The sequence below is a fragment of the Ranitomeya variabilis genome, chromosome 1 (assembly GCF_051348905.1).
Source record: "Ranitomeya variabilis isolate aRanVar5 chromosome 1, aRanVar5.hap1, whole genome shotgun sequence".
Lineage (NCBI taxonomy): Eukaryota > Metazoa > Chordata > Amphibia > Anura > Dendrobatidae > Ranitomeya > Ranitomeya variabilis.
This window is the reverse complement of record NC_135232.1, coordinates 610,488,349-610,514,688: the sequence shown is the minus strand read 5'-3', so window position 1 is coordinate 610,514,688 and position 26,340 is coordinate 610,488,349. Positions and strand designations below refer to the sequence as shown.

Genomic DNA, 26,340 nt, shown 5'->3' with positions numbered 1-26,340 from the left:
GTACATAGGGGGCAGTATTATAGTAGTTATATTCTTGTACATAGGGGGCAGTATTATAGTAGTTATATTCTTGTACATGGGGCAGTATTATAGTAGTTATATTCTTGTACATAGGGGACAGTAGTATAGTAATTATATTCTTGTACACAGGGGGCAGTAGTATAGTAGTTATATTCTTGTACATAGGAGCAGTATTATAGTAGTTATATTCTTGTGTATATGGGCAGTATTATAGTAGTTATATTACTGAACATAGGAGCAGTATTATAGTAGTTATATTCTTGTGTATATGGGCAGTATTATAGTAGTTATATTACTGAACATAGGAGCAGTATTATAGTAGTAATATTCTTGTACATAGAGGGCAGTAATATAGTAGTTATATTCTTGTACATAGGGGCAGTATTATAGTAGTTATATTCTTGTACATAGGGGCAGTATTATAGTAGTTATATTCTTGTACATAGGGGCAGTATTATAGTAGTTATATTCCTGTACATGGGGCAGTATTATAGTAGTTATATTCTTGTACATAGGAGCAGTATTATAGTAGTTATATTCTTGTACATAGGGGGCAGTATTATAGTAGTTATATTCTTGTACATGGGGCAGTATTATAGTAGTTATATTCTTGTACATAGGGGACAGTAGTATAGTAATTATATTCTTGTACACAGGGGGCAGTAGTATAGTAATTATATTCTTGTACATAGGAGGCAGTATTATAATAGTTATAATCTTGTACATAGGGGCAGTATTATAGTAATTATATTCTTGTACCTAGGAGCAGTATTATAGTAGTTATATTCTTGTACATAGGGGACAGTATTATAGTAGTTATATTCTTGTACATAGGGAGCAGTATTATAGTAGTTATATTCTTGTACATAGGGGCAGTATTATAGTAGTTATATTCTTGTACATAGGAGCAGTATTATAGTAGTTATATTCTTGCACATAGGGGCAGTATTATAGTAGTTTTATTCTTGTACATAGGGAGCTGTATTATAGTAGTTATATTCTTGTACATAGGGGGCAGTATTATAGTAGTTATATTCTTGTACATGGGGCAGTATTATAGTAGTTATATTCTTGTACATAGGGGACAGTATTATAGTAGTTATATTCTTGTACATAGGGGGTAGTATTATAATAGTTATAATCTTGTACATAGGAGCAGTATTATAGTAGTTATATTCTTGTACATAGGACCAGTATTATAGTAGTAATATTCTTGTACATAGGGACAGTATTATAATAGTTATATTTTTGTACATAGGAGCAGTATTATAGTAGTTATATTCTTGTACATAGGGGGCAGTATTATAGCAGTTATATTCTTGTACATAGCGGCACTATTATAGTAGTTGTATTCTTGTACATAGGGGACAGTATTATAGTAGTTATCCAAAATAAAGGAAAAAAAAGCAGCAACACTCCATTTACCAGGTCATAAAAACCTAACTCCTTTATTTAAGAAAGCTTTTCATGGACAAGGTTTTTGAGGGCAGGACGGATGTAGGTATGCAGGCAAAAAAACAGGACTATGGCTGTTTCGCGTTTAACATGCTTCCACGGGTCCAGATGTTATATTCTTGTACAATTCTTGTACAAAGAGGGCAGTACTACAGTAGTTATATTTTTGTACATAGGAGCAGTATTTTAGTAGTTATATTCTTTTACATAGGGGCGGTATTATAGTAACTATATTCTTCTGCATAGAAGGCAGTATTACAGTAATTATATTCTTGTAAATAGAGGACAGTATTATAATAGTTATATTCTTGTACATAGGAGCAGTATTATAGCAGTTATATTCTTGTACATAGGGGGCAGTATTATAGTAGTTATATTCTTGTACATAGGGGCAGTATTATAGTAGTTATATTCTTGTATAGAGAGGCAATAATACATTTATGGTGATGATAATTATAATGAGATAATCGTACTTCTGCTGTGCTTTTTTCTCACCATTACAAGTTCTTTATTTGCCAACTGGATTTCTTGTTGTTTCTGGATGTTTTGACGTTTTTGGATACGGGCAGCATTGACCCCACGTGTGTCCTCTTTCCATTCATACATGTCCTGGAGACTACGTTGACTGCAAGTCACATATAACACATAGTGAGAAAGGGGGAAAAAAACTTTAACCTAAGGCACGAGTGACATCATCGCTCCTCACATATAATGATATATTACAGCAGTGACATCACTGCTCCTCACATATAATGATATATTACAGCAGTGACATCACCGTTCCTCACATATCTACTATACAATTGTCTAAGGGTCACTTCCGTCTTTCTGTCTGTCACGGATATTCATTGATCGCGGCCAGCCAGTGGGCATAGACAAAAGGGCGGGGAGGCCAGGAAGTATGCAGAGCGAGTCCCCGCCCACTCCGTACAGGCCCGGCCGGGACCATGGGCGCTGTTGGGCCTACCGCGGCCAAAAGCTGGGGACTAAATTAGCGGCCGCGGTCAATGATGATGGCCGCGGTCAGTGATGACGGCCACGGTCAGTGATGACGGCCGCGGTCATTGATGACGGCCGCGGTCATTGATGACAGCCGCGACAGCAGGAAACAGCGCAGCACATGCAGCGGTGACAGCTGCGGACGGAAGGTGAGTATATACTCCGTGGGCTGTGCAATATACTCCGTGGTCTGTGCAATATACTCTGTGGCTGTGCTATATACTATTTTGCTGTGCAATATACTACATGGACTGTGCTATATACTCTGGGGCTGTGCTATATACTACGTCGCTGTGCAATATACTACGTAGCTGTTCAATATACTACGTGGCTGTTCAATATACTACGTGGCTGTACAATATACTACGTGGCTGTGCAATATACTACGTGGCTGGGCAATATACTACGTCGCTGGGCAATATACTACGTGGCTGTGCAGTATACTCCGTGGCTGTGCTATATACTACATCACTGTGCAATATACTACGTGGCTGTTCAATATACTACGTGGCTGTGCAATATACTACGTGGCTGGGCAATATACTACGTGGCTGGGCAATATACTATGTGGCTGGGCAATATACTATGTGGGCTGTGCAATATACTACGTGGCTGTGCTATATGCATAGTAACATAGTTATTAAGGTTGAAGGAAGACTTTAAATCCATCTAGTTCAACCCATAGCCTAACCTAACATGCCCTAACATGTTGATCCAGAAGAAGGCAAAAAAAAAACATGTGGAAAATAGTAAGCTCCACTTGGGGAAAAAAATTCCTTCCCGACTCCACATACGGCAATCAGACTAGTTCCCTGGGTCAACGCCCTATCAAGGAATCTAGTATATATATCCTGTAACATTATACTTTTCCAGAAAGGCATCCACTCCCCTCTTAAATTTAAGTAATGAATCACTCATTACAACATCATCCGGCAGAGAGTTCCATAGTCTTACTGCTCTTACAGTAAAGAACCCGTGTCTGTTATTATGCTTAAACCTTCTTTCTTCCAGACGTAGAGGATGCCCCCATGTCCCTGTCTCAGGTCTATGATTAAAAAGATCATCAGAAAGGTCTTTGTACTGTCCCCTCATATATTTATACATTAAAATAAGATCACCCCTTAGTCTTCGTTTTTCCAAACTAAATAGCCCCAAGTGTAATAACCTATCTTGGTATTGCAGACCCCCCAGCCCTCTAATAACCTTGGTCGCTCTTCTCTGCATCCGCTCTAGTTCAGCTATGTCTTTCTTTTACACCGGAGACCAGAACTGTACACAGTATTCTAAGTGTGGTCGCACTACTGACTTGTATAGAGGTAAAATGATGTTCTCCTCATGAGCATCTATGCCTCTTTTAATGCATCCCATTATTTTATTTGCCTTTGTAGCAGCTGCCTGACACTGGCCACTGAATATGAGTTTGTCATTCACCCATACACCCAGGTCTTTTTCATTGACGGTTTTGCCCAGAGTTTTAGAATTAAGCACATAGTTATTCATCTTATTACTTCTACCCAAGTGCATGACCATACATTTATCCCCATTAAAGCTCATTTGCCATTTATCAGCCCAAGCTTCTAGTTTACATAAATCATCCTGTAATATAAAATTGTCCTCCTCTGTATTGATTACCCTGCAGAGTTTAGTGTCATCTGCAAATATTGAAATTCTGCTCTGAATGCCCCCTACAAGGTCATTAATAAATATGTTAAAAAGAAGAGGGCCCAATACTGACCCCTGTGGTACCCCACTGCTAACCGCAACCCAGTCCGAGTGTGCTCCATTAATAACCACCCTTTGTTTCCTATCCCTGAGCCAGCTCTTAACCCACTTACACATATTTTCCCCTATCCCCTATCCCCATTATTCTCATTTTATGTATCAACCTTTTGTGTGGCACCGTATCAAAAGCTTTTTAAAAGTCCATATACACTATGTCCACTGGGTTCCCTTGGTCCAGTCCGGAACTTACCTCTTCATAGAAGCTGATCAGATTAGTCTGACAGTAACGGTCCCTAGTAAACCCATGCTGATAATGGGTCATGAGGTTATTCCTCTTCAGATACTCCAGTATAGCATCCCTTAGAATGCCCTCCAGGATTTTACCCACAGTAGAGGTTAAGCTTACTGGCCTATAATTACCGAGTTCAGTTTTTGTCCCCTTTTTGAATATTGGCACCACATTTGCTATACACCAGTCCTGTGGTACAGACCCTGTTATTATGGAGTCTTTAAAGATTAAAAAAGATTAAAAATAATGGTCTATCGGGGGCGTGACCTAGGACTGCAACGGAGGAGACGTGTGGCTCCTGAGCTCCCGTGGGATTCTTTCCTAAATCCACACACATCACCCCCACCTACCTAGCCCTAAACAGCCTTCTATCTGAGACCCCATCAGGATCACTCTGATCCCAAAATTGACCCACTCTTGAGACCTGGACTACAAAATTTACTATCTGAAGATTTGGGCCCACAGGCCGCATGGTGAAGGCTTTCCCGCCTTCACAGTACAGCCCTGAGGGCTGATCACCGCGGCCTCCTCTGCAGCCCCTTGAACTATTTTAAACCCAGGCCGAACATACCTGAGAGCTGGGGTCGGATCCTCATTTGTCAGAGGAGTGACGCTGGGGACCGATAAGAGTCAGGAGACTCTTCTGGACACCGAGCGGTAAGGGGTGCGACCGCACCAGAGAACTACGCTGAGGAGCGTCACGCCTGCCCAGCGATCCTTCCCCTGTCTGGGACGCAGGAGACCGGCCACAGCGCCGGAGCCGCCTGGCTCACCACGGAGGACCCTGCTTCAGCACGCTGCTGCATCACTGAGCACCACCACAGCGAAGACCAAGGATCGACGGGGATCGCCTCGGTGCCCCCCCCCGTTCCACTGCCGAGGTCACCGCTGCAGCCGGCGATAGCGACGTCCAGAAAAGCCATAGAAGAAATCGCATACCTGAGCGAAGCGGAGCCGGTGCCCATCCTGTACGTGGTCCCACCAGCTGGAGGGGCCCCGGGACGGAGGAGCACTGACCGGCGCCTGAGGTGACCAGGAGAGGTGACGCTGCTACCACCTTGATACGGCTCTCTGGAGGTGGACAGAGCACGGAGGAGGTCAGGCCCACGCTACAGGTACCGGGACGCGAGGCAGGGAGGGAGACGCACAGCAGGCCTGGGTGTCTGTGGGAGTGCCAGAGGCGCGGGAGTTAGACGCTGACCACGGCGGTGCCCATCCTGCCGTCTCGCTACCAGTCACCAGCTCTGGGTGCAGCCTGTCCTCTGGTCGCCCCCGCTGCCTGTCTCTACCATCCCCTCGCGTTCCCATTGTCTCACTGGACTAGAGTGGAAGGTGGAGTACAGCGCCAACTCAGGACTTAGGAGGCTTCCCTCTTCCTCTATTTTTGGCACCAAACACGGGGCCCCCATAAGGGAATAGCCTCTTAATCACAATTAAGCCTGTCTTTATTGACCCACTCATAGGCCATAAAACCTCAGGCCTAACCCCCCATTGAGCCCAGGATTCCTATAGGGGAAAAGAACCTGCTGCTGAGAGGTCTGCCTGCCTAATGTAGTCACACATGCCCTCCAAATCCCCCCCGCAGCCACCTATTAGTAGTTGAAGTCTCGCAGGCGTGTATGGGTAAGACCGGAAAGTGTTCTGGACTGCTTCCAGATTCAGACCCTCTCCCTGGCAACATGGATCGTTATCTCCATACAAATGGCCAACACAGGAACACAAGATCCAAATCCTCCACCAAGACCCCAGGTGATAGCTCTAACATACATGATCCACCAGCCCACCAGGGCTCCCCTGAAAGATTGGCCAATGAAGGGGATGACAATAACGAACTCCCAGATGTGTCTGTTAACGAGCTTAGCAAATTCATCAGATCTCTCCCTACTAAATCAGACTTGGAGGCTTTCGCCTGTCGTATTGAAAACTCCTACAAAAAAGAGCTACACGCTCTCAAATCAGAATTTACAACTCGGGTGGAAGAGGTAGAGAAGTCTCAGTACATTATTTTACAAGAACTACAAACCCACAGGGAGATTATAGCTAGCCACGCTCAAAGACTGGAGGAGTTTGCGACAGGAATGGAGGACTTAGAAAATCGCAACAGACGTAACAACATCAGAATCCGCGGCCTCCCTGAATCAGTAAATCCCCCTGATCTGGACTCTACTGTACAGAAAATATTCCTTGACCTCCTCGACGGTGAGGAAGGCGGCTCAGTTGAGTTCGGCCGTATACACAGATCCCTGGGACCCAAACCGACATCAGAATCGAGACCTAGGGACGTCATCTGTAGAGTTCATTACTATAAAACCAAGGAGGCCATCATGTTGGCTGTCAGGCGGAGGGGCACCATCAACTACTGTGGAACTCAAATTTTACTACTGTCCGATCTATCTAGGCGCACGTTACAGCTCAGGAGAGCATTACGGCCCTTATTGTCTCTCCTCAAGGACAGAGACATTACTTATAGATGGGGATACCCATTACAGCTGATTGCCTTTAAAGACGGGAAGACGGCCATCTTCCGCAATCTGGGTGACCTGGCCAACCTGCTAGGAACCTTTGAACTACCAATGACTGACCTCCCGGACTCGCGCTCACCCCAACTTCCAGACATTCCCCCAAGATGGCTGAAAGCACAGCAATCTAAGCAGCGTAAGAAGACTGGTTCCCCCCCGGACCCACCTTGAGAGGAGCCCCTGTCAAACGCTGCCTTCTCCTGTGATGTTCTCTTTTACACTTTCATAGTTCGTTATTAGTTCCACTGATTCACACACCGATCTGGTTTTGAACTATGCACGCCTTGTCATACACAACTTCTTAATTGTTTATAGGCCTAACTACTTAACTCTGAGATAGTGTTAGTGAATTGCTGGTTTGCCTATTAATCTCCCCCCCCCCCTTTTTTTTTTTCTTTTTCTTTCCCCCCCTTCCCTCCTTCCCTTTTCTCACCCCCCTCCTCTCCCCTCTTCCCCACTCCCTCTTGCCTCCCTCCCCCCCTCTCCCCCCCTCTTCCCCCCCTCCCTCGCCCCCTTCCCCCTCCCTCCCTTCCCCCTCCCCCCTCCTCCCCCCCCTTTCTCAGTGTTTATTGGATTTTGAGGTGAAGGCGGATATAGGGTCTGTATTGTGGTCCGACCACGCACCCATATACTTCTCAATACGGCTGGATCCTTCCACAAGATCTAGTTTTTCCTGGCGACTAAATGAAAGTCTACTACAGGACCCGATCTGTGTGTCGGCAATGAAGGGTGCAATCACAGATTTTGTGGCAAATCATACAGGGGATCCAACGCCCCCTTCAATGCAATGGGAGGCTCTTAAGAGCGTCTTGCGGGGTATACTTATGTAGCGCCCCCCACTGCCGCAGGGCCGAGGGGTACCCGGTACCGGGCCTCTGAGTCTCTGCTCTGGGGTTGTCACGGTGGCTAGGCCCCGGTCCGTGACCCTGCCGAGGGGCGCACAGTGAATGATGTAGATAGATGATGATGATAGTGGTGCAGTGCAGTAAATAACGAGGACACCAGGTTGCAGTCTCTTTACCTCTTTACTGAAGATCTCTGGGTCCTCAGTCCAGAATACGGTTCACCAGGCTGCGCAAGTCCGGCCGGTCCAATGGCACCTCCAGAGTTCTCTTCACAGGTGGAAATCTGTGCCTTCCCTCTAGCGCTATGTGTTGCGGTCCTTCCCTGCTGTGCTTACAGAAAGTCCCCACAACTGTTGTGTCTGTTTCTTAAGTTCCCTCACAACTCGATTAGATGATGTTCTGCTAATCCTCCGTCCCTCCCTGATGTTCTGGTTGGGACGGTACCCGTTTGACGGGTAGGCTCGGAGCTCTTCCGGGACCCTAGAGTCGCCCCTCTCCACAAGTTGCCCCCCAAGACTGCATAGGTGATTTAAGTGAGACAGCCCGCCTTAGACTGACTGTCCTGCCGCTGTTTAGAGTATTGCTTGAAGCTGAATATTGTAATACTCTCTCGGCGTTCCGGCCACAGGTTGTGCGCCTCAGTAGGATGTTGCCTCGGTCTTACAGCACGACTCCTACTGGTATTCTCCTTATTGCTTTGATCTCGTTTCTCACTCAGCACAATCTATCTCGCTTCTGATCCTTCCTTGGGCACCGCCGCTATCCTGAGCAGGCACGGTCCCGTTACATTCGCTCAAGTTGCCAAGCCTCTGTCAGGATCCCACCCCTGACAGAGACCCTACTGTATCTTCCCCCCACAACACCCTCTGCCACAAGGTGTTGCCTGGTTCCAACCCAGTCAGCTTTCTGACTAACTTCCTGCCTGACCCCCAGTTTACCCACAATGGTGGGGAGTGGCCTAGTGAATAGAACCCTTAGCTCCCCCTGGAGGCCCGACTGTGAAAATGTATTGGTGTCTGTGATACCTGATCAGATGAACTCCTTCAGTGCCATCAGACGTACCATAGCTCCCCTTAGCGGCGGAGCCACAGTACTGCAACGACCAGGACTCTGGGGCGCTGCACTCCCCCCTGGTTAAACACAGTACTCCGGGACTGAGAAGAAAACAACAATACAAGTTAGCAAAAAGACATACAGTTTTGTTGAGTGCAATAACAATAAGTATATTTAACAGAGCTTCCCTTTATGGGAGGTGAGGACACTTGAACGTTACAAACATAGTTAAATATCATAGCAACATGCTATAAATAACTTTTCTTACCCAACCGGGTATTCTACTAGTACAAACTTTTGAACAATAACTTAACATCGCCTTTAAGGATGTACACTCTGAATCCGCTAAAGACCTTCTTATAATCACATTATAAGGCAATTTAACTTTTACATTCTCCTTCTTTAAATCTGCAGGACCGCCTGTCCTAACGGCACCAGACCTACTGCCTCTCCTTTCTTACAGGACCGCTCCTTTCAGCCCGAGCCTTCTGTCTTTTCAACTACTATACACAGTATAGAACATAACATTACTTTCAGTTTAAGAGCACCGAGCCACCTCTACATGACTCCTAGGAGGACTCAGGGTTCACCTTCTATCCTCATTATCTATCAACATTATCAAACATTTTCTATAGAACATTTAACTTTCTCATTATTTTTCTTACTGACATGTATGCTGGACACTACATCCACCCCTACGGGCCTACTGCATCCTTCTTCTATCTTTCACTTTCAGGGAACATCATCAGCATTTCTTTACAATTAACTAATTGGATACATATAACTTTCTCACACAAACATTATCATCACGTTCTCTTTATCAAAACATTATTGCTATCTCTCAGTCTTAAAGCAATACTATTCTCTTAAGTGCAACACATGAACATCCCCTTTAAGAGGGGACCAAGTCTCTATGAGGTAGCATATCTTCTCAAGCTACCAGTCCGTACTCAGCAAAGGTTCCAGTGTGGTATCTTCACAAAGAGTCCTTTTTGAAGTAAAACCAGTAGGGAGCACCTTTAATAAGGTGCAAACTATTTACAAAAAGTTTGTATCATGCACTGTTCATGATTGCGGCAGTTCGGGAAACTTTGTGCAAAACTCAGAAAAAATAAACAAACAATAGGGATCCCGGGTCAACAAAGGGATCCCTTTAAAAGTTAACCCTGAACGGGTTTAGCAGCAAAACAGAAAACGAACAAACAGTTAAGAAACTATATACATATTTTAAAGCATTCCTGCTTACTCATCTTGTAATGTGGGAGATGGTCTTCGTTCCCCGGCCGACGCAGCACCTGTACTGGTAGTTGGTCTCTCAGATGCCATCAGATCAGCCGGTGTCTGGATTTGAAGGCTAATCCTGCTTGCAAGTTCAGTAGCCGCTACAAGGCGTACGGTGGTGATAGGAACAAGATCTGGCAAATCGGGATCAGTCATGATCGGGGCGACAGGGGGCGTTCTCTCAGGTTCACACCGTCGAACGTTCCGGGCGCACCATCCTTGTGCATTCCGATGACGGGTGTAGGTCACCTGATCCCCCCTTTGTAATGGGTCACCATCTCGACTGCAGCATGGGGTTTTCACGTTATAACTGGTAACAAAGACATCAGTTGGTAGTCCCGGTTCCTGTATGGAGCCCCATCCCCTCTTCGGGTGGTAGGCCAGCACAGTTCCCCGCTTTACCACGTCTTTCCTGCCGCGCGCAGACTTTCTACGTTGTGTATCATGTTGTTCGGCCTCGTCTCGATCCTTCCAGTGGTGGATTAAACATTGCTTATATTGCTCCCAAGTGAGCACGGCAAGGGTGAGGCCATCCTCCCGGGTTCCATCCGGCCTGGTCCAGGGGGTGTCCCACCGGAGGATCACCCCGTCTAAGCCCACATCTATGGGTTCTCCCATCTTGGTTGGTAGCGGAGGCACTAGCTTCCCCATCGCGTTAGAGGTGAGGATCACCCGCTCCACCAAGAAGGAACGATTATTGCTGGGGTGAGGAGCGGTCACAGGAGCGGGATCGGTCAGTGGAGCCGGATCGGTCGGGAGAGCAGAATCGGCCAGGGGAGTAGGGGTGCCGTCCATACCTGCGCCTGATGTGATTCCACCGATGTCGCTCCGGTCCGTTGACAAGGACACTGGAATCGGCTGCAGCCCGGACCACGGCTCTTCCGGAGTGGTCTCTGGATGTGGCTCCGCCCTCCATGGCTCCGTGGCTGGGATAGGTAAGCTCGGCTCCTCCACCGGCGGCTCCAAGGAGTTCAGGTCCTTCACCGGCGGTGGACGCAAGTCCGTCTCTGATGGGCAGGGGCAGGCCAGGATCACCTCGCTGTGGCTCGGGCACTTGCTGCTCATCGTCGCTGTCGGGCATTCGGCGGCAACGCATGCACCTGGCTCCGCCATTTCTCCGAGGTCGAGCTCCTCCTTCACCTCGTTCCCGCCGTTGCAAGTCAGGGGGCGGTTCTCCTCTACTGCTGGGTAGGTCGTCCTCTCGCAGCAGGAGTTGGAGGGGGCAGTCGCTACTTCTGGCGCCGCTTTGGTGGTATCCTCCCATGGCACGCCCTTCTTCTTCCTCTGCGCTCCCTGTGGCGCCGCAATGGTGGCGACTTTTGGCGGGAACTTTTGGCGGTAAATGGCAGTACACAGTCTTTGCAATAAAGTACAGTCCAAGCACAATAAATCACAGTTCCAAGGCACACATGACCTGATTCTTCAGGCTTAAGTAGATCCTGTTCGTGACGCCAAGTTGTAGCGCCCCCCACTGCCGCAGGGCCGAGGGGTACCCGGTACCGTGCCTCTGAGTCTCTGCTCTGGGGTTGTCACGGTGGCTAGGCCCCGGTCCGTGACCCTGCCGAGGGGCGCACAGTGAATGATGTGGATAGATGATGATGATAGTGGTGCAGTGCAGTAAATAACGAGGACACCAGGTTGCAGTCTCTTTACCTCTTTACTGAAGATCTCTGGGTCCTCAGTCTAGAATACGGTTCACCAGGCTGCGCAAGTCCGGCCGGTCCAATGGCACCTCCAGAGTTCTCTTCACAGGTGGAAATCTGTGCCTTCCCTCTAGCGCTATGTGTTGCGGTCCTTCCCTGCTGTGCTTACAGAAAGTCCCCACAACTGTGTGTCTGTTTCTTAAGTTCCCTCACAACTCGATTAGATGATGTTCTGCTAATCCTCCGTCCCTCCCTGATGTTCTGGTTGGGACGGCACCCGTTTGACGGGTAGGCTCGGAGCTCTTCCGGGACCCTAGAGTCGCCCCTCTCCACAAGTTGCCCCCCAAGACTGCATAGGTGATTTAAGTGAGACAGCCCGCCTTAGACTGACTGTCCTGCCGCTGTTTAGAGTATTGCTTGAAGCTGAATATTGTAATACTCTCTCGGCGTTCCGGCCACCGGTTGTGCGCCTCAGTAGGATGTTGCCTCGGTCTTACAGCACGACTCCTACTGGTATTCTCCTTATTGCTTTGATCTCGTTTCTCACTCAGCACAATCTATCTCGCTTCTGATCCTTCCTTGGGCACCGCCGCTATCCTGAGCAGGCACGGTCCCGTTACGTTCGCTCAAGTTGCCAAGCCTCTGTCAGGATCCCACCCCTGACAGAGACCCTACTGTATCTTCCCCCCACAACACCCTCTGCCACAAGGTGTTGCCTGGTTCCAACCCAGTCAGCTTTCTGACTAACTTCCTGCCTGACCCCCAGTTTACCCACAATGGTGGGGAGTGGCCTAGTGAATAGAACCCTTAGCTCCCCCTGGAGGCCCGACTGTGAAAATGTATTGGTGTCTGTGATACCTGATCAGATGAACTCCTTCAGTGCCATCAGACGTACCATAGCTCCCCTTAGCGGCGGAGCCACAGTACTGCAACGACCAGGACTCTGGGGCGCTGCACTTATTTCTCAGGGAGCCCGTCTTAAAAAAGAACGCCTGGCCAACATAGCTGACCTCTCCTCACAGATCCACAAACTAGAGATGCAACACAAGCAAGACCTGTCTCCGCTCACTCTGACGAGTCTGTCCACAGCTAGACAGAAACTACTAACAATTCTAGACCAGAGGTCACGTTGTCTTGGAGAACGAATTAGAAGTAGATTCTACCTCCTGGGGAACAAGAGCGGCAAATACTTAGCAAAGGCTCTACATCCACGGGGCCCACAAACATTCATACCACACATTAAAGATGCCAAGGGTAAAACAGTCCACAGCCCCAAAGAAATTTTGTCTAGCTTCTCTGATTACTATAGCTCCCTGTATAACATAAAGGGCCGTTTCAAAGACCTTCCCACCCACTCATTCCAAGAGAAAATTAATGCATATATTAAACTCAACAAATCACCCACAATTTCCGTGGAGTGCTTGGATGATCTGGAGAGAGATTTTTCTCTAGATGAGGTCACTTCTGTGCAGGGCCGGACTGGCCATAGGGCACTTCTGGCAAATGCCAGAAGGGCCGGTGCCAGTGGAGGGCCGCTCAATCCGCCGCCCCCGCCGTCGCATTCAACTATACCGGCGTATAGACGCCGGTACAGTTGAATGCAATGATGGAGGAGAGAGCGTCTACAGACGCTCCTCTCCCATCATTCCCCGCTCTGCCTCTGACACTGCGGGTGCGCGATGATGTCATATCATCGCGCACCTGCTGTGTCCCGGGCAGACTGCAGCTGCTGAGACAGGAGCAGGAACCAGGAAGCAACGCTGGGCACGAGGAGAGGTGAGGAGAGTTTTTTTTTTTTTCTGGACTGTGGGGCCATTCTCGGAGGAGGTGAGGGGAGGAAGAGAAGAGATGTGGGCTGTATATAGTTCTCTGTGGGCTGTGCTCTGTGCTGTATACTGCTGTGGGCTGTATATAGTACTCTATGGGCTGTGCTCTGTGCTGTATACTACTGTGGGCTGTATATAGTACTCTATGGGCTGTGCTCTGTGCTGTATACTACTGTGGGCTGTATATAGTACTCTGTGGGCTGTGCTCTGTGCTGTATACTGCTGTGGGCTGTATATAGTTCTCTGTGGGCTGTGCTCTGTGCTGTATACTACTGTGGGCTGTATATAGTTCTCTGTGGGCTGTGCTCTGTGCTGTATACCACTGTGGGCTGTATATAGTTCTCTGTGGGCTGTGCTCTGTGCTGTATACTGCTGTGGGCTGTATATAGTTCTCTGTGGGCTGTGCTCTGTGCTGTATACTACTGTGGGCTGTATATAGTACTCTGTGGGCTGTGCTCTGTGCTGTATACTACTGTGGGCTGTATATAGTTCTCTGTGGGCTGTGCTCTGCGCTGTATACTGCTGTGGGCTGTATATAGTTCTCTGTGGGCTGTGCTCTGTGCTGTATATAGTTCTCTGTGGGCTGTGCTCTGTGCTGTATACTGCTGTGGGCTGTATATAGTTCTCTGTGGGCTGTGCTCTGTGCTGTATACTGCTGTGGGCTGTATATAGCTCTCTGTGGGCTGTGCTCTGTGCTGTATACTACTGTGGGCTGTATATAGTTCTCTGTGGGCTGTGCTCTGTGCTGTATACTACTGTGTGCTCTGTGCTATATATAGTTCTCTGTGGGCTGTGCTCTGTGCTGTATACTACTGTGGGCTGTATATAGTTCTCTGTGGGCTGTGCTCTGTGCTGTATACTACCGTGGGCTGTGTGCTATATATAGTACTCTGTGGGCTGTGCTCTGTGCTGTATACTACTGTGGGCTGTATATAGTACTCTGTGGGCTGTGCTCTGTGCTGTATACTGCTGTGGGCTGTATATAGTTCTCTGTGGGCTGTGCTCTGTGCTGTATACTGCTGTGGGCTGTATATAGTTCTCTGTGGGCTGTGCTCTGTGCTGTATACTGCTGTGGGCTGTATATAGTTCTCTGTGGGCTGTGCTCTGTGCTGTATACTACTGTGGGCTGTATATAGTTCTCTGGGCTGTGCTCTGTGCTGTATACTGCTGTGGGCTGTATATAGTTCTCTGTGGGCTGTGCTCTGTGCTGTATACTGCTGTGGGCTGTATATAGTTCTCTGTGGGCTGTGCTCTGTGCTGTATACTGCTGTGGGCTGTATATAGTTCTCTGTGGGCTGTGCTCTGTGCTGTATACTACTGTGGGCTGTATATAGTTCTCTGTGGGCTGTGCTCTGTGCTGTATACTGCTGTGGGCTGTATATAGTTCTCTGTGGGCTGTGCTCTGTGCTGTATACTGCTGTGGGCTGTATATAGTTCTCTGTGGGCTGTGCTCTGTGCTGTATACTACTGTGGGCTGTATATAGTTCTCTGTGGGCTGTGCTCTGTGCTGTATACTACTGTGGGCTGTATATAGTTCTCTGTGGGCTGTGCTCTGTGCTGTATACTGCTGTGGGCTGTATATAGTTCTCTGTGGGCTGTGCTCTGTGCTGTATACTGCTGTGGGCTGTATATAGTTCTCTGTGGGCTGTGCTCTGTGCTGTATACTGCTGTGGGCTGTATATAGTTCTCTGTGGGCTGTGCTCTGTGCTGTATACTGCTGTGGGCTGTATATAGTTCTCTGTGGGCTGTGCTCTGTGCTGTATACTACTGTGGGCTGTATATAGTTCTCTGTGGGCTGTGCTCTGTGCTGTATACTGCTGTGGGCTGTATATAGTTCTCTGTGGGCTGTGCTCTGTGCTGTATACTACTGTGGGCTGTATATAGTTCTCTGTGGGCTGTGCTCTGTGCTGTATACTACTGTGGGCTGTATATAGTTCTCTGTGGGCTGTGCTCTGTGCTGTATACTACTGTGGGCTGTATATAGTTCTCTGTGGGCTGTGCTGTATATAGTTCTCTGTGGGCTGTGCTGTATATAGTTCTCTGTGGGCTGTGCTGTATATATTACTTTGTGGGCTGTGCTGTATATATTACTTTGTGGGCTGTGCTGTATATATTACTCTGTGGGCTGTGCTGTATACTACTGTGTGGACTGTGCTGTATACTTCTACGTGGGCTGTGCTGTATACTACTGTGTGGTCTGTGCTGTATACTACTGTGTGGTCTGTGCTGAATACTGCTGTGTGGGCTGTGTTATCTACTACGCGAGCTGTGCTATAGTATGCAGGCTGTGCTGTATACTATGCGGTTTGTGCTATATAATATGCGGGCTTTGCTATATACTATGGGGAGTATATTATATTCTATGGGGGAGGCCATGTTATGTACTATGTGGCTGTGTTATATACTATTGTGGGGGTATATTATATTCTATGGGGGAGGCTGCGTTATATACTATGGGGGCTGCATTATATTCTATGGGGGGCTACATTATATATTATGGGGAGGTGGGCTGTATTATATTCTATGGGGGTTACATACTCTGGGGTGGCTGCATTATACTCTGTGGGGTGGCTGCATTATACTCTGGGGTGGCTGCATTATACTCTGGGGTGGCTGCATTATACTCTGGGGTGGCTGCATTATACTATATGTGGGCTGCATTATACTGTATCGAGGACTATGGGGAATACGTTATACTATATGAAGAACTATGGGGTGCATTATACTATGGGAAGTGAATTGTACTACATGGATGACTGTGGCGGTGCATTATACTATATGGAGCACTATGAGGATTGTATTATGCTATATGGAGGACTATGAGGATTGTATTATGCTATATGGAGGACTATGAGGAGTGTATTATACTATGTGGAGGACTGAGCAGTGTATTTTAATATATGGAGGACTATAGGGAGTGTATTATACTATATGGAGGACTATGGAGCACATTATAATATATGGAGGACTATGGGGTGTATTTTACTAAACAAGTAAAATGCTGCATATTCGGATTGTTTTTGCTGGAACAAAAAGCCTTGTTGTCAGCAGCACATTGCCAGTGTAAACTGTAGATGTGCTGCTGATAACATGATACTGTATGGTGATCTATTAGTGATCGTTCTGTCTCATCATTATTCCTCAGCTGGTGGAAAGAGGCCGGGAAACAAGCGTTGAACAACTTCAGTATTGTCGATCAAACTCGTTTAGCGGCCTGAACTCAGCACACGTAAATACAACAGAAAGGCTTCTGTGTGATGTGCAATATGTTAGCATTTGGGGACCCATTTTAAACTTTGCCTAGGGCCCCACTTTGCCTAAAACCGGCCCTGCCTACAAGTGTACAAAGATATTATACAGTCACCATGTGACAAGTGGGCCTGTGTAACTTCAAATGCCAGGGCTGAATTTTAGTCCCAGTCCGGCCCTGCTTCTGTGATTCAAGACTTGAAACTAGGCAAGAGTCCTGGCCCAGATGGTTATACAGCAGGCTTCTATAAGCTATTCTCAGATATGCTGAGCCCCTACTTTTTAACAACATGTAACTATATTCTCTCAGGTGGCTCTTTTCCCCCCAGGCCCTAATGACCCATATTACGGTTATTCCAAAACAGGGTAAAGACCCTTCGCTTTGTAGCAACTACCGCCCCATCTCACTCATAAACATCGATGTTAAAATTTATGCCAAAATGATATCAAAGAGACTTAATTTCCTCTTGCCTCTCCTAATTAACCAAGACCAGGTGGGCTTTGTGCCCGGAAGGGAGGCTAGGGACAATACCATAAGATCTATCTCCCTAATTGACAGAGCCAACAAACAAGGGGACCCTCTGTGTTTACTATCGATAGATGCTGAAAAAGCATTCGATAGAGTAGATTGGGAATTCATGTGCCAAACGCTCAAAGGCATTGGACTACAAAAAAAAGCATTGTGGAGTATAAAAGCCCTTTACGAGTCTCCTTCGGCCTGTGTCAGGGTGAACGGCTCATTGTCCAATTCTTTCTACATACGGAACGGCACGAGACAGGGGTGTCCGCTGTCCCCTTTACTCTACGTGTTGACCATGGAACACTTGGCAGTCGCAATTCGCAATAACCCTTCCATAGCAGGAATGAAGTTCCAATCAGAAGACCACAAATTAGCATTATTCGCTGACGACATGCTCATGTATGTCACTTCCTCTATCACTAGCTTACCTAATATTTTATCAGAATTAAACAGATATGGAGCCCTAAGCAATTTTAAAATTAACACGCATAAATCTGAAATGCTAAATATTTCGTTACCGCCCCCTTAGTTTCACAGTTATGCTCCTCGTTTCCATTTAGATGGCGGTTAGACTCCCTTGCCTATTTAGGTATACACTTAACCGCTAAGTCCTCACATCTATATGATGCTAACCACAAAACGGTATTACATAACGCAGAGCTTGACCTGGAGAAGTGGAACAAACTACACTTATCTTGGCTTGGAAGAATTAATGCAATCAAAATGGATCTTCTGCCACGCATCCTTTATTTCTTCCAGACTATACCTTTGTATCTCCCAGCTTCCTTCTTCTCCAGGCTCAAATCAGCGATAATAAGATTAGTGTGGTCTGGTAAACGTCCACGGCTGGCATATCACCTCCTGTGTAGGAATAAACAGTCCGGAGGACTGGGCCTCCCTGATTTCTTGCTCTATAGCTATGCCTCTCTTGGAACTTGCGTCATCGACCTATACCACCATAAGTCAAACAAGAAATGGGTAGACCTGGAAATTAAGCACTCGGGACATAGCTCGGCGGCGCACTTCTGGAGAGAGAGCACTGGGGGAACCCGAGGAGATGACCAGCCTTTCGTTACCAGACACCTAACTCAGTTCATTAAGCATGGCATCCAAAAACTAAACTTCTCCTCTATACCAGGCCCCCTGACACCTATTTTTGAAAATCCAGACTTTCCAGCAGGCCAGGACAGAACCATGTTCCTACACAAACATAGAGACAGTTGCCCAGTGGTCCATGACTACATAGATCAAACCTCAATTAAGTCCTTGGGGGCTATCTTTGCTGGTGGAGAGCTGCCGCCGGGCTCGTGGTTCTTCTATGAGCAAATCAAAAGCTATCTCACAGTGTTATCTAGACGGGCTGACATCTTTAGACAGCTAACTTCTTTCGAGTCCGTGTGCCTGGGTGGGGGCCCCTTGTCCCACACAATATCATTGACCCTCCTACATTCTTCTTAAAATGGGACAACGAATTAAGCACACAACTGACTCCAGAGGAACGCCTCAAGAGTCTGATATTTACCTTCAGATCTTCACTTTGCTCAGATTACCAAGAAAGAAGTTATAAACTTCTGGCCAGATGGTACAGATGTCCGTTGTAACAACTCTGCTGGCATCACGGCATGGCCTCGCATTTCTCACACTATCTTACCCACTGCTCCAGGTCATGATGTGGTTTCTGTTTCTTGCCAGCTCCATGTTCTGTGTCTCTGCTCTCTGCATGCTTCATGGTTCTGTGTATAGAGGGGCGGCGCCTGAACTCTCTGGTTCTTATAGAAATCAGGTGCATCTGTCTAATCTGTTCCTGACCAATTACCAAGAGGCCTCCAGTATATAGTGCAGCTCCACCCAGTGTTCTGGGCCTGTGCAATGTGTTTGCTCAGTTAGTGTCTAGCTGCTGAGTTTGCCAGGCCTTGCTCTATAGGTACCTTCACACGAAGCGACGCTGCAGCGATAGCGACAACGATGCCGATCGCTGCAGCGTCGCTGTTTGATCGCTGGAGAGCTGTCACACAGACCGCTCTCCGGCGACCAACGATGCCGAGGCCCCCGGGTAACCAGGGTAAACATCGGGTTGCTAAGCGCAGGGCCGCGCTTAGTAACCCGATGTTTACCCTGGTTACCAGCGTAAAAGTGAAAAAAACAAACAGTACATGCTCACCTGCGCGTCCCCCAGCGTCTGCTTCCTGACACTGACTGAGCTCCGGCCCTAACAGCACAGCGGTGACGTCACCGCTGTGCTTTCACTTTCACTTTAGGGCCGGCGCTCAGTAAGTGTCAGGAAGCAGACGCTGGGGGACGCGCAGGTGAGCATGTACTGTTTGGTTTTTTTACTTTTACGCTGGTAACCAGGGTAAACATCGGGTTACTAAGCGCGGCCCTGCGCTTGGTAACCCGATGTTTACCCTGGTTACCAGTGTAAAACATCGCTGGTATCGTTGCTTTTGCTTTCAAACACAACGATACACAGCGATCAGACGACCAAATAAAGTTCTAGACTTTATTCAGCGACCAGCGACATCACAGCAGGATCCTGATCGCTGCTGCGTGTCAAACGAAACAATATCGCTAGCGAGGACGCTGCAACGTCACGGATCGCTAGCGATGTCGTTTCGTGTGAAGGTACCTTATGTTATTCCCTCGCTGGAGGCTCTACTCTGTATCCTTGCCTTTATCTTGTTGTCCGCCCTCCAGGAGGCAGAATATCCTGGTCCCTGTGTCTTTGTCCTTCTGTCTTGTTCCATTGCCTTGTCTGTACTTAGTCTTATCTCTGTCTCCTTGTCTGTGGCTTCCTTCCCTGCTGTGTCTCCTTGTCTGTGGCTTCCTTCCCTGCTGTGTCTATCCTTGTGTTCTAAAGGTACCTTCACACGAAACGACATTATAACGATATCGCTAGCAATCCGTGACGTTGCAGCGTCCTCGCTAGCGATATCGTTTCGTTTGACACGCAGCAGCGATCAGGATCCTGCTGTGATGTCGCTGGTCGCTGAATAAAGTCCAGAACTTTATTTGGTCGTCCGATCGCTGTGTATCGTTGTGTTTGAAAGCAAAAGCAACGATACCAGCGATATTTTACACTGGTAACCAGGGTAAACATCGGGTTACTAAGCGCAGGGCCGCGCTTAGTTACCCGATGTTTACCCTGGTTACTAGCGTAAAATGTAAAAAAAACAAACAGCACATACTCACATTGCGTCCCCTGCAGTCTGCTTCCTCCTCTGACTCAGCGCCGCAAAGTGAAAGTGAAAGCAGCACAGCGGTGACGTCACCGCTCTGCTCACTGTACGGCGCTCAGTCAGTCAGGAAGTGGACGCAGGGGGACGTGAATGTAAGTATGTGCTGTTTGTTTTTTTTAGATTTTACGCTGGTAACCAGGGTAAACATCGGGTTACTAAGCGCGGCCCTGCGCTTAGTTACCCGATGTTTACCCTGGTTACCAGGGGACCTCGGCATAGTTGATCGCTGGAGAGCGGTCTGTGTGACAGCTCTCCAGCGACCAAACAGCGACGCTGCAGCGATCGACATCGTTGTCGCTATCGCTGCAGCGTCGCTTCGTGTGAAGGTACCTTTAGTCTGCTTACACTCTGCACTCTTGCAGCTCTGCCTGCTCTGTACCTTTGTGGCTTTTACCTCTGATTCGCACTCCTGCGGTTCTGCTCCGTTCTTCTCTGCCCCGCTCCCGTTGCTGTAAGAATCTCTTTCTGCAGCTCCCCTCCGCATTCCTTGCGGTTCTGCTCCGTTCATCTCTGCTCCGCTCCCGTTGCTGTAAGAATCTTTCTGCAGCTCCTCTCCGCATTCCTTGCGGTTCTGCTCCATTCATCTCTGCTCCGCTCCCGTTGCTGTAAGAATCTTTCTGCAGCTCCTCTCCGCATTCCTTGCGGTTCTGCTCCGTTCATCTCTGCTCCGCTCCCGTTGCTGTAAGAATCTCTTGCTGCAGCTCTTCTCCACATTCCTTGTGGTTCTGCTCTGCTTTGCTTTTATTGCTGCGCTATCTCTTGCTGCTCTACCTTTCCTATCCGCAGCCTTGCGGTTCTCTTCCTGTGTGAACAGGTCTCTACCTGTTCCTTCATTCTCCCTTCCTTCTGGTTTATTTCCATACCTACATCTCCTGTGTGAACAGGTCCTACCTGTTCCTTCATATTTCATTTCCGTTCCCGCACCACCTGTGTGAACAGGTCCCTACCTGTTCCTCCTATCTACATATCCGTACCTGCACCTCTAGTGTGAACAGGTCCCTACCTGTTTCTTCTTACACCACATCAACCAGTCCTGCGTTCCTGCCAATCCCGTGTTTCCTGCCGTGCCTTCCAGTCCTGTTTCCTGCCGTGCCTTCCAGTCCTGTTTCCTGCCGTGCCTTCCAGTCCTGTTTCCTGCCGTGCCTTCCAGTCCTGTGTTTCCTGCCGTGCCTTCCAGTCCTGTGTTTCCTGCCGTGCCTTCCAGTCTTGTGTTTCCTGCCGTGCCTTCCAGTCCTGTGTTTCCTGCCGTGCCTTCCAGTCCTGTGTTTCCTGCCGTCCTAGCCAGTCCTGTGTTTCCTGCCGTCCTAGCCAGTCCTGTGTTTCCTGCCGTCCTAGCCAGTCCTGTGTTTCCTGCCGTCCTAGCCAGTCCTGTGTTTCCTGCCGTCCTAGCCAGTCCTGTGTTTCCTGCCGTCCTAGCCAGTCCTGTGTTTCCTGCCGTCCTAGCCAGTCCTGTGTTTCCTGCCGTCCTAGCCAGTCCTGTGTTTCCTGCCGTCCTAGCCAGTCCTGTGTTTCCTGCCGTCCTAGCCAGTCCTGTGTTTCCTGCCGTCCTAGCCAGTCCTGTGTTTCCTGCCGTCCTAGCCAGTCCTGTGTTTCCTGCCGTCCTAGCCAGTCCTGTGTTTCCTGCCGTCCTAGCCAGTCCTGTGTTTTCCCGTCTCCCATGACAGCACACCTGAGAGAGGGATCCGCCCAGTCAGGACAGGAAACCTACTGAAATAAAAGGGCGGTACCTCTCCCTCGCTTCAGTTGGGTTTCCTGTCCTGATGGGAACCCCTTGTGCTGAAGAACGGCGGTTCATTTCTGTTGATAGAAGATCCACTTACCCGCTCCTGTCCCGGCACTGGAAGCACAGGCAGGGCGCCTGTATGTCGGCCTTCAGGAGCGGTAGCGCCGTTCGCAGATCCCATAGGGCTCTTGCGCACGTGCGGGCGTCGGTCCGGCACAGTCCGGACTCCTGGGGCCGGTCTCTGTCCGCCACGCCGCTCTCTCCCCCTCAGCTGGGCCACTTCCGGGTGCGCGGCTGACGTTGCGCGCAAGGTACGCTGGGAGTGGGCGTGCCCGCGTGACGTCAGACCGGCGCGCCGGATCCAAGATGGCGGCGCCCATGCAAAGAACGCCGGTAGCGCCACAGGCTACCCGGCGGTATCCAGGGGGAGGAAAAAGAGCGCAACGGTCACCGGAAGAGGTGGAGAGCACGAGTACCCTTTATTAAGGGAGAGATAACGCTGGAACAACGCTCATTTCCATACTGCTATTCCAGACATGGAGGATCGTATGGAACTACAGCAGCAGCAGCAGCCTTTACAGCAGCAGCAGCAGCGTGAGCCCCTTTCAAGTGATACGCCTGCTCACCAGTGTACCAAAAAAGATAGCCGCTCGAGTGCAAGGAGTGGCAAACGCCCTGGTCGGTCGTCTCAGGATTCTACCCCCAGGAGAATCGTTCCGCGTGCTCCTAGTCCGCCTCAGATTCCGGTACCGTTTGTGGTCAGCGGGTGGTGAGTGATCTACGTGAATGTCACCCTGGTGGTAATGGGCTACATTTTCTGTTTACTTGGCAGGCGCCGAGGAAGGCTAGCTCCAAGACCAGGAATAAGGAATGTGCCCTCTGTAGAGCTCCGTTGGCAGTCCAGTGGCAGAAAAGTCTTTGCATAGATTGTATTCAAAAAACCATCCAGGAAGAAACCCCTGACTTTGCCTCTAGTCTTAGGGCAATAATTAGAGCTGAAGTAGAAGGCTCTGTTAAAGCGGCCCTTAAGAAAAAGGGTAGTAGAGACCCAGAACCGGTTTCCGCGTCGGAGGTTTCTCATTCTGAAGAGGAATATCAGGAGGATCCATTATCTCCCTGCTCCTCCGCCTCTAAGTCCTCTGGCTCCTCTTCAGATAGTGATATTGGGGGGCGTCCATGCTTTCTCACCGAGAACATGGACAAACTGGTTAAAGCCGTTAGAGCTTCTATGGGCCTAAAAGACGAGAAAACAGCCAAATCCCTGGAGGACATTATGTTCGGAGGGTTGGAGTAAAAAAGAAAACGTACGTTTCCCGTTAACTCCAAAATAAAGGCCCTTATTGAAAAAGAATGGAAAAAGCCGGAAAAATCGGGTAATCTGCCCTCGGCTTCTAAAAGACGGTACCCCTTTGAGGAAAAAGATTCAGAGACTTGGGATAAAGTGCCTAAAATTGATGGCGCAGTAGCAAAATCTTCTAAAAAGCTATCCCTTCCCTTAGAGGACTCTGGGGTATTAAGGGACCCCTTAGATAAAAAGGCAGACGGTTTCTTAAGACACACTTGGGAAGCAACCGCAGGCGCTCTGAAACCTGCAATTGCAGGAACCTGTGTGTCTCGTTCCCTTATTGTTTGGTTACAGCAAATAGAGGAGCAGTTGACATCTAAAGCTCCAAGAGACGAAATTTTATCTAATGTGACTATGGCTAAAGGGGCGGCCGCCTTTATAGCAGACTCATCAGCAGATTCCGTAAGGCTGGCGGCCAGAGCTGCAGGTTTATCCAATGCAGCTAGGCGTGCTCTCTGGTTAAAGGGGTGCCCGGGAGACCTGCCCTCAAAGAATAGACTCTGTTCTATACCATATGATGGCCATTTCCTCTTCGGTAAAAAGTTGGAGGACATTCTGGAAAAAGCCGGTGACAGGAAAAAGGGTTTTCCTCGCTTTCCAGTGGACTTTAGAAGGCCTTATTTTCGGAGGGGCAAATTTAGTAGGGGCCGCCCCCCGGGAGACAGAAGGGGCTGGGACTCCAGAGACAAAAGGGGATCTGGATATATGTTTAAAGGTTCCTCAACTTCAACTAAAAAGCCCTCCCAATGACGCCAGGCCAGTAGGGGGGAGGCTTTCATCTTTTTTCCCAGCCTGGGTAAACATCTCCCCCTCTCATTGGGCTCTGATGGTGGTCAAAGATGGCCTAAAAATAGATTTTGTTTATCCACCGCGACGGACTTTTATTTCAACACCCCAAAGAAAAACCCCGGAAGAGCAGCTAGCCTTGGAAACAGAGGTACTAGAGCTGGTTTCAAAACGTGTTTTGATAGAAGTCCCGCGGAGGGAACAGGGAAAAGGTTTTTATTCCCCTCTTTTTTTGATAAAAAAACCAGACGGGTCACTAAGAACTATCGTCAATCTAAAAAACCTCAATCAATCGGTGGTAAACTGTTCCTTCAAAATGGAGTCTGTAAATACAGCGATAAAACTCTTATTCCCACAGTGCTTCATGGCAGCTATCGATTTAAAAGACGCCTATTATCACGTCCCAATTCATCAAGATTTTCAAAAATTCCTAAGGGTAGCGGTTTATGTCCAAGGTTGTCTCAGGCACTATCAGTACGCTGCCCTCCCGTTCGGCCTGTCAATAGCGCCAAGAATTTTTACCAAGCTGATGTCAGAGGTCATGTCCTTCCTCCGCTCACGGGACGTGGTAATAGTTCCATATCTGGACGACTTCCTGATAATAGGGAACTCAGCGGCACACTGCCTGTCACAAATAGAAGAGGTTATGACGACACTAGAATTGCTGGGGTGGAAAATAAATCTTGCCAAATCAAGGTTGACGCCGGAGCCGGTTCAGTCCTTTCTAGGCCTGGTTCTGGACTCCGGGCGTCAGCTTTGTCTCCTACCAGAAAACAAGCTGGTCAAAATCCAAAATCTTGTGGAAGCAGCAATTCAACACCCTGTAATGACTTTGAGAAAAGCAATGTCCTTGCTGGGCTCTCTGACGTCCTGTATACCCGCAGTAAGATGGGCTCAGTTCCATCTAAGATTGTTGCAGTGGGAGGTCCTGTCGGCGCAAAAACTGTTAAAAGGGCGTTTAGAGGGCAAGCTGTGTCTTTCTTTGGGGGTAACGGATTCCCTAAAATGGTGGACCATAAGAAATCATTTAACATCGGGGGTCCAGTGGGTAACTCCGATAGAACAGGTCATCACCACAGACGCAAGCGGTACAGGATGGGGAGCTCATTTAGGGACTCTCTCAGTTCAGGGATCTTGGTCCCATATAGAGTCACAACAGGCGTCAAATTTAAGGGAATTATGGGCCGTAGAAAGAGCTGTGAAACACTTCCTTCCCATCATTCAGGGCCACCATACCAGGGTCATGTCGGACAATCGCGCAGTGGTGGCATATATCAACCACCAAGGGGGGACGAGGTCCCCTTCCCTAATGAAGTCAGCGTCTGTCCTCCTACAAATAGCAGAGCACCACCTGCTATCCCTCTCTGCTCTTCACATAAGGGGAATCGAGAATTCGAGAGCAGACTACCTAAGTCGCAAGGCACTAAGGCAAGGGGAGTGGTCTTTAAATCCCCGGGTCTTTCAAAAGATAGTGCAGGCCTGGGGCTTACCTGTGATAGATTTGTTTGCCACTCTAACCAACAGGAAGGTAGACAGGTTCTGTTCACTAGACCCGAGGGAGAATCCCTTCGCAGTAGATGCCCTGCAGATTCAATGGGATTTCAGTCTCGCTTATGTGTTTCCACCAATAGCAATGATTCCAGCAGTAGTGAGGAAAATCAGAATGGAACAAGCGAGAGTAATCTTAATTGCTCCATTTTGGCCGAAAAGACCTTGGTTCTCCCTCCTGAGACAAATGTCTATAACCGATCCGTGGATCCTACCAGAGATTCCGGACCTACTAACCCAGGGCCCAATATGCCACTCTCAGGTGAAGGGCTACCATCTT

At 48.4% G+C, this 26,340-nt stretch overlaps 1 protein-coding gene across 2 annotated transcripts in view; it reads right to left on the bottom strand.

Moving 5' to 3' along the window:
- The window catches only part of CFAP141 (cilia and flagella associated protein 141), a 51,171-nt gene that overhangs the window by 1,619 nt on the left and 23,212 nt on the right, over positions 1 to 26,340 (bottom strand). The window contains exons 1-2 of one of the 2 annotated variants that reach the window (XM_077292748.1): positions 19,074 to 19,147; positions 1,972 to 2,101 (exon numbers count right to left, since the gene is read on the bottom strand). In XM_077292748.1, the coding sequence (XP_077148863.1) occupies positions 1,972 to 2,101; positions 19,074 to 19,144 (201 nt within the window). In that variant the 5' untranslated portion in view covers positions 19,145 to 19,147. Of the gene's footprint in view, positions 1 to 1,971; positions 2,102 to 19,073; positions 19,148 to 26,340 lie in introns of those variants that run through there. The other variant, XM_077292699.1, reaches the window with a different exon arrangement.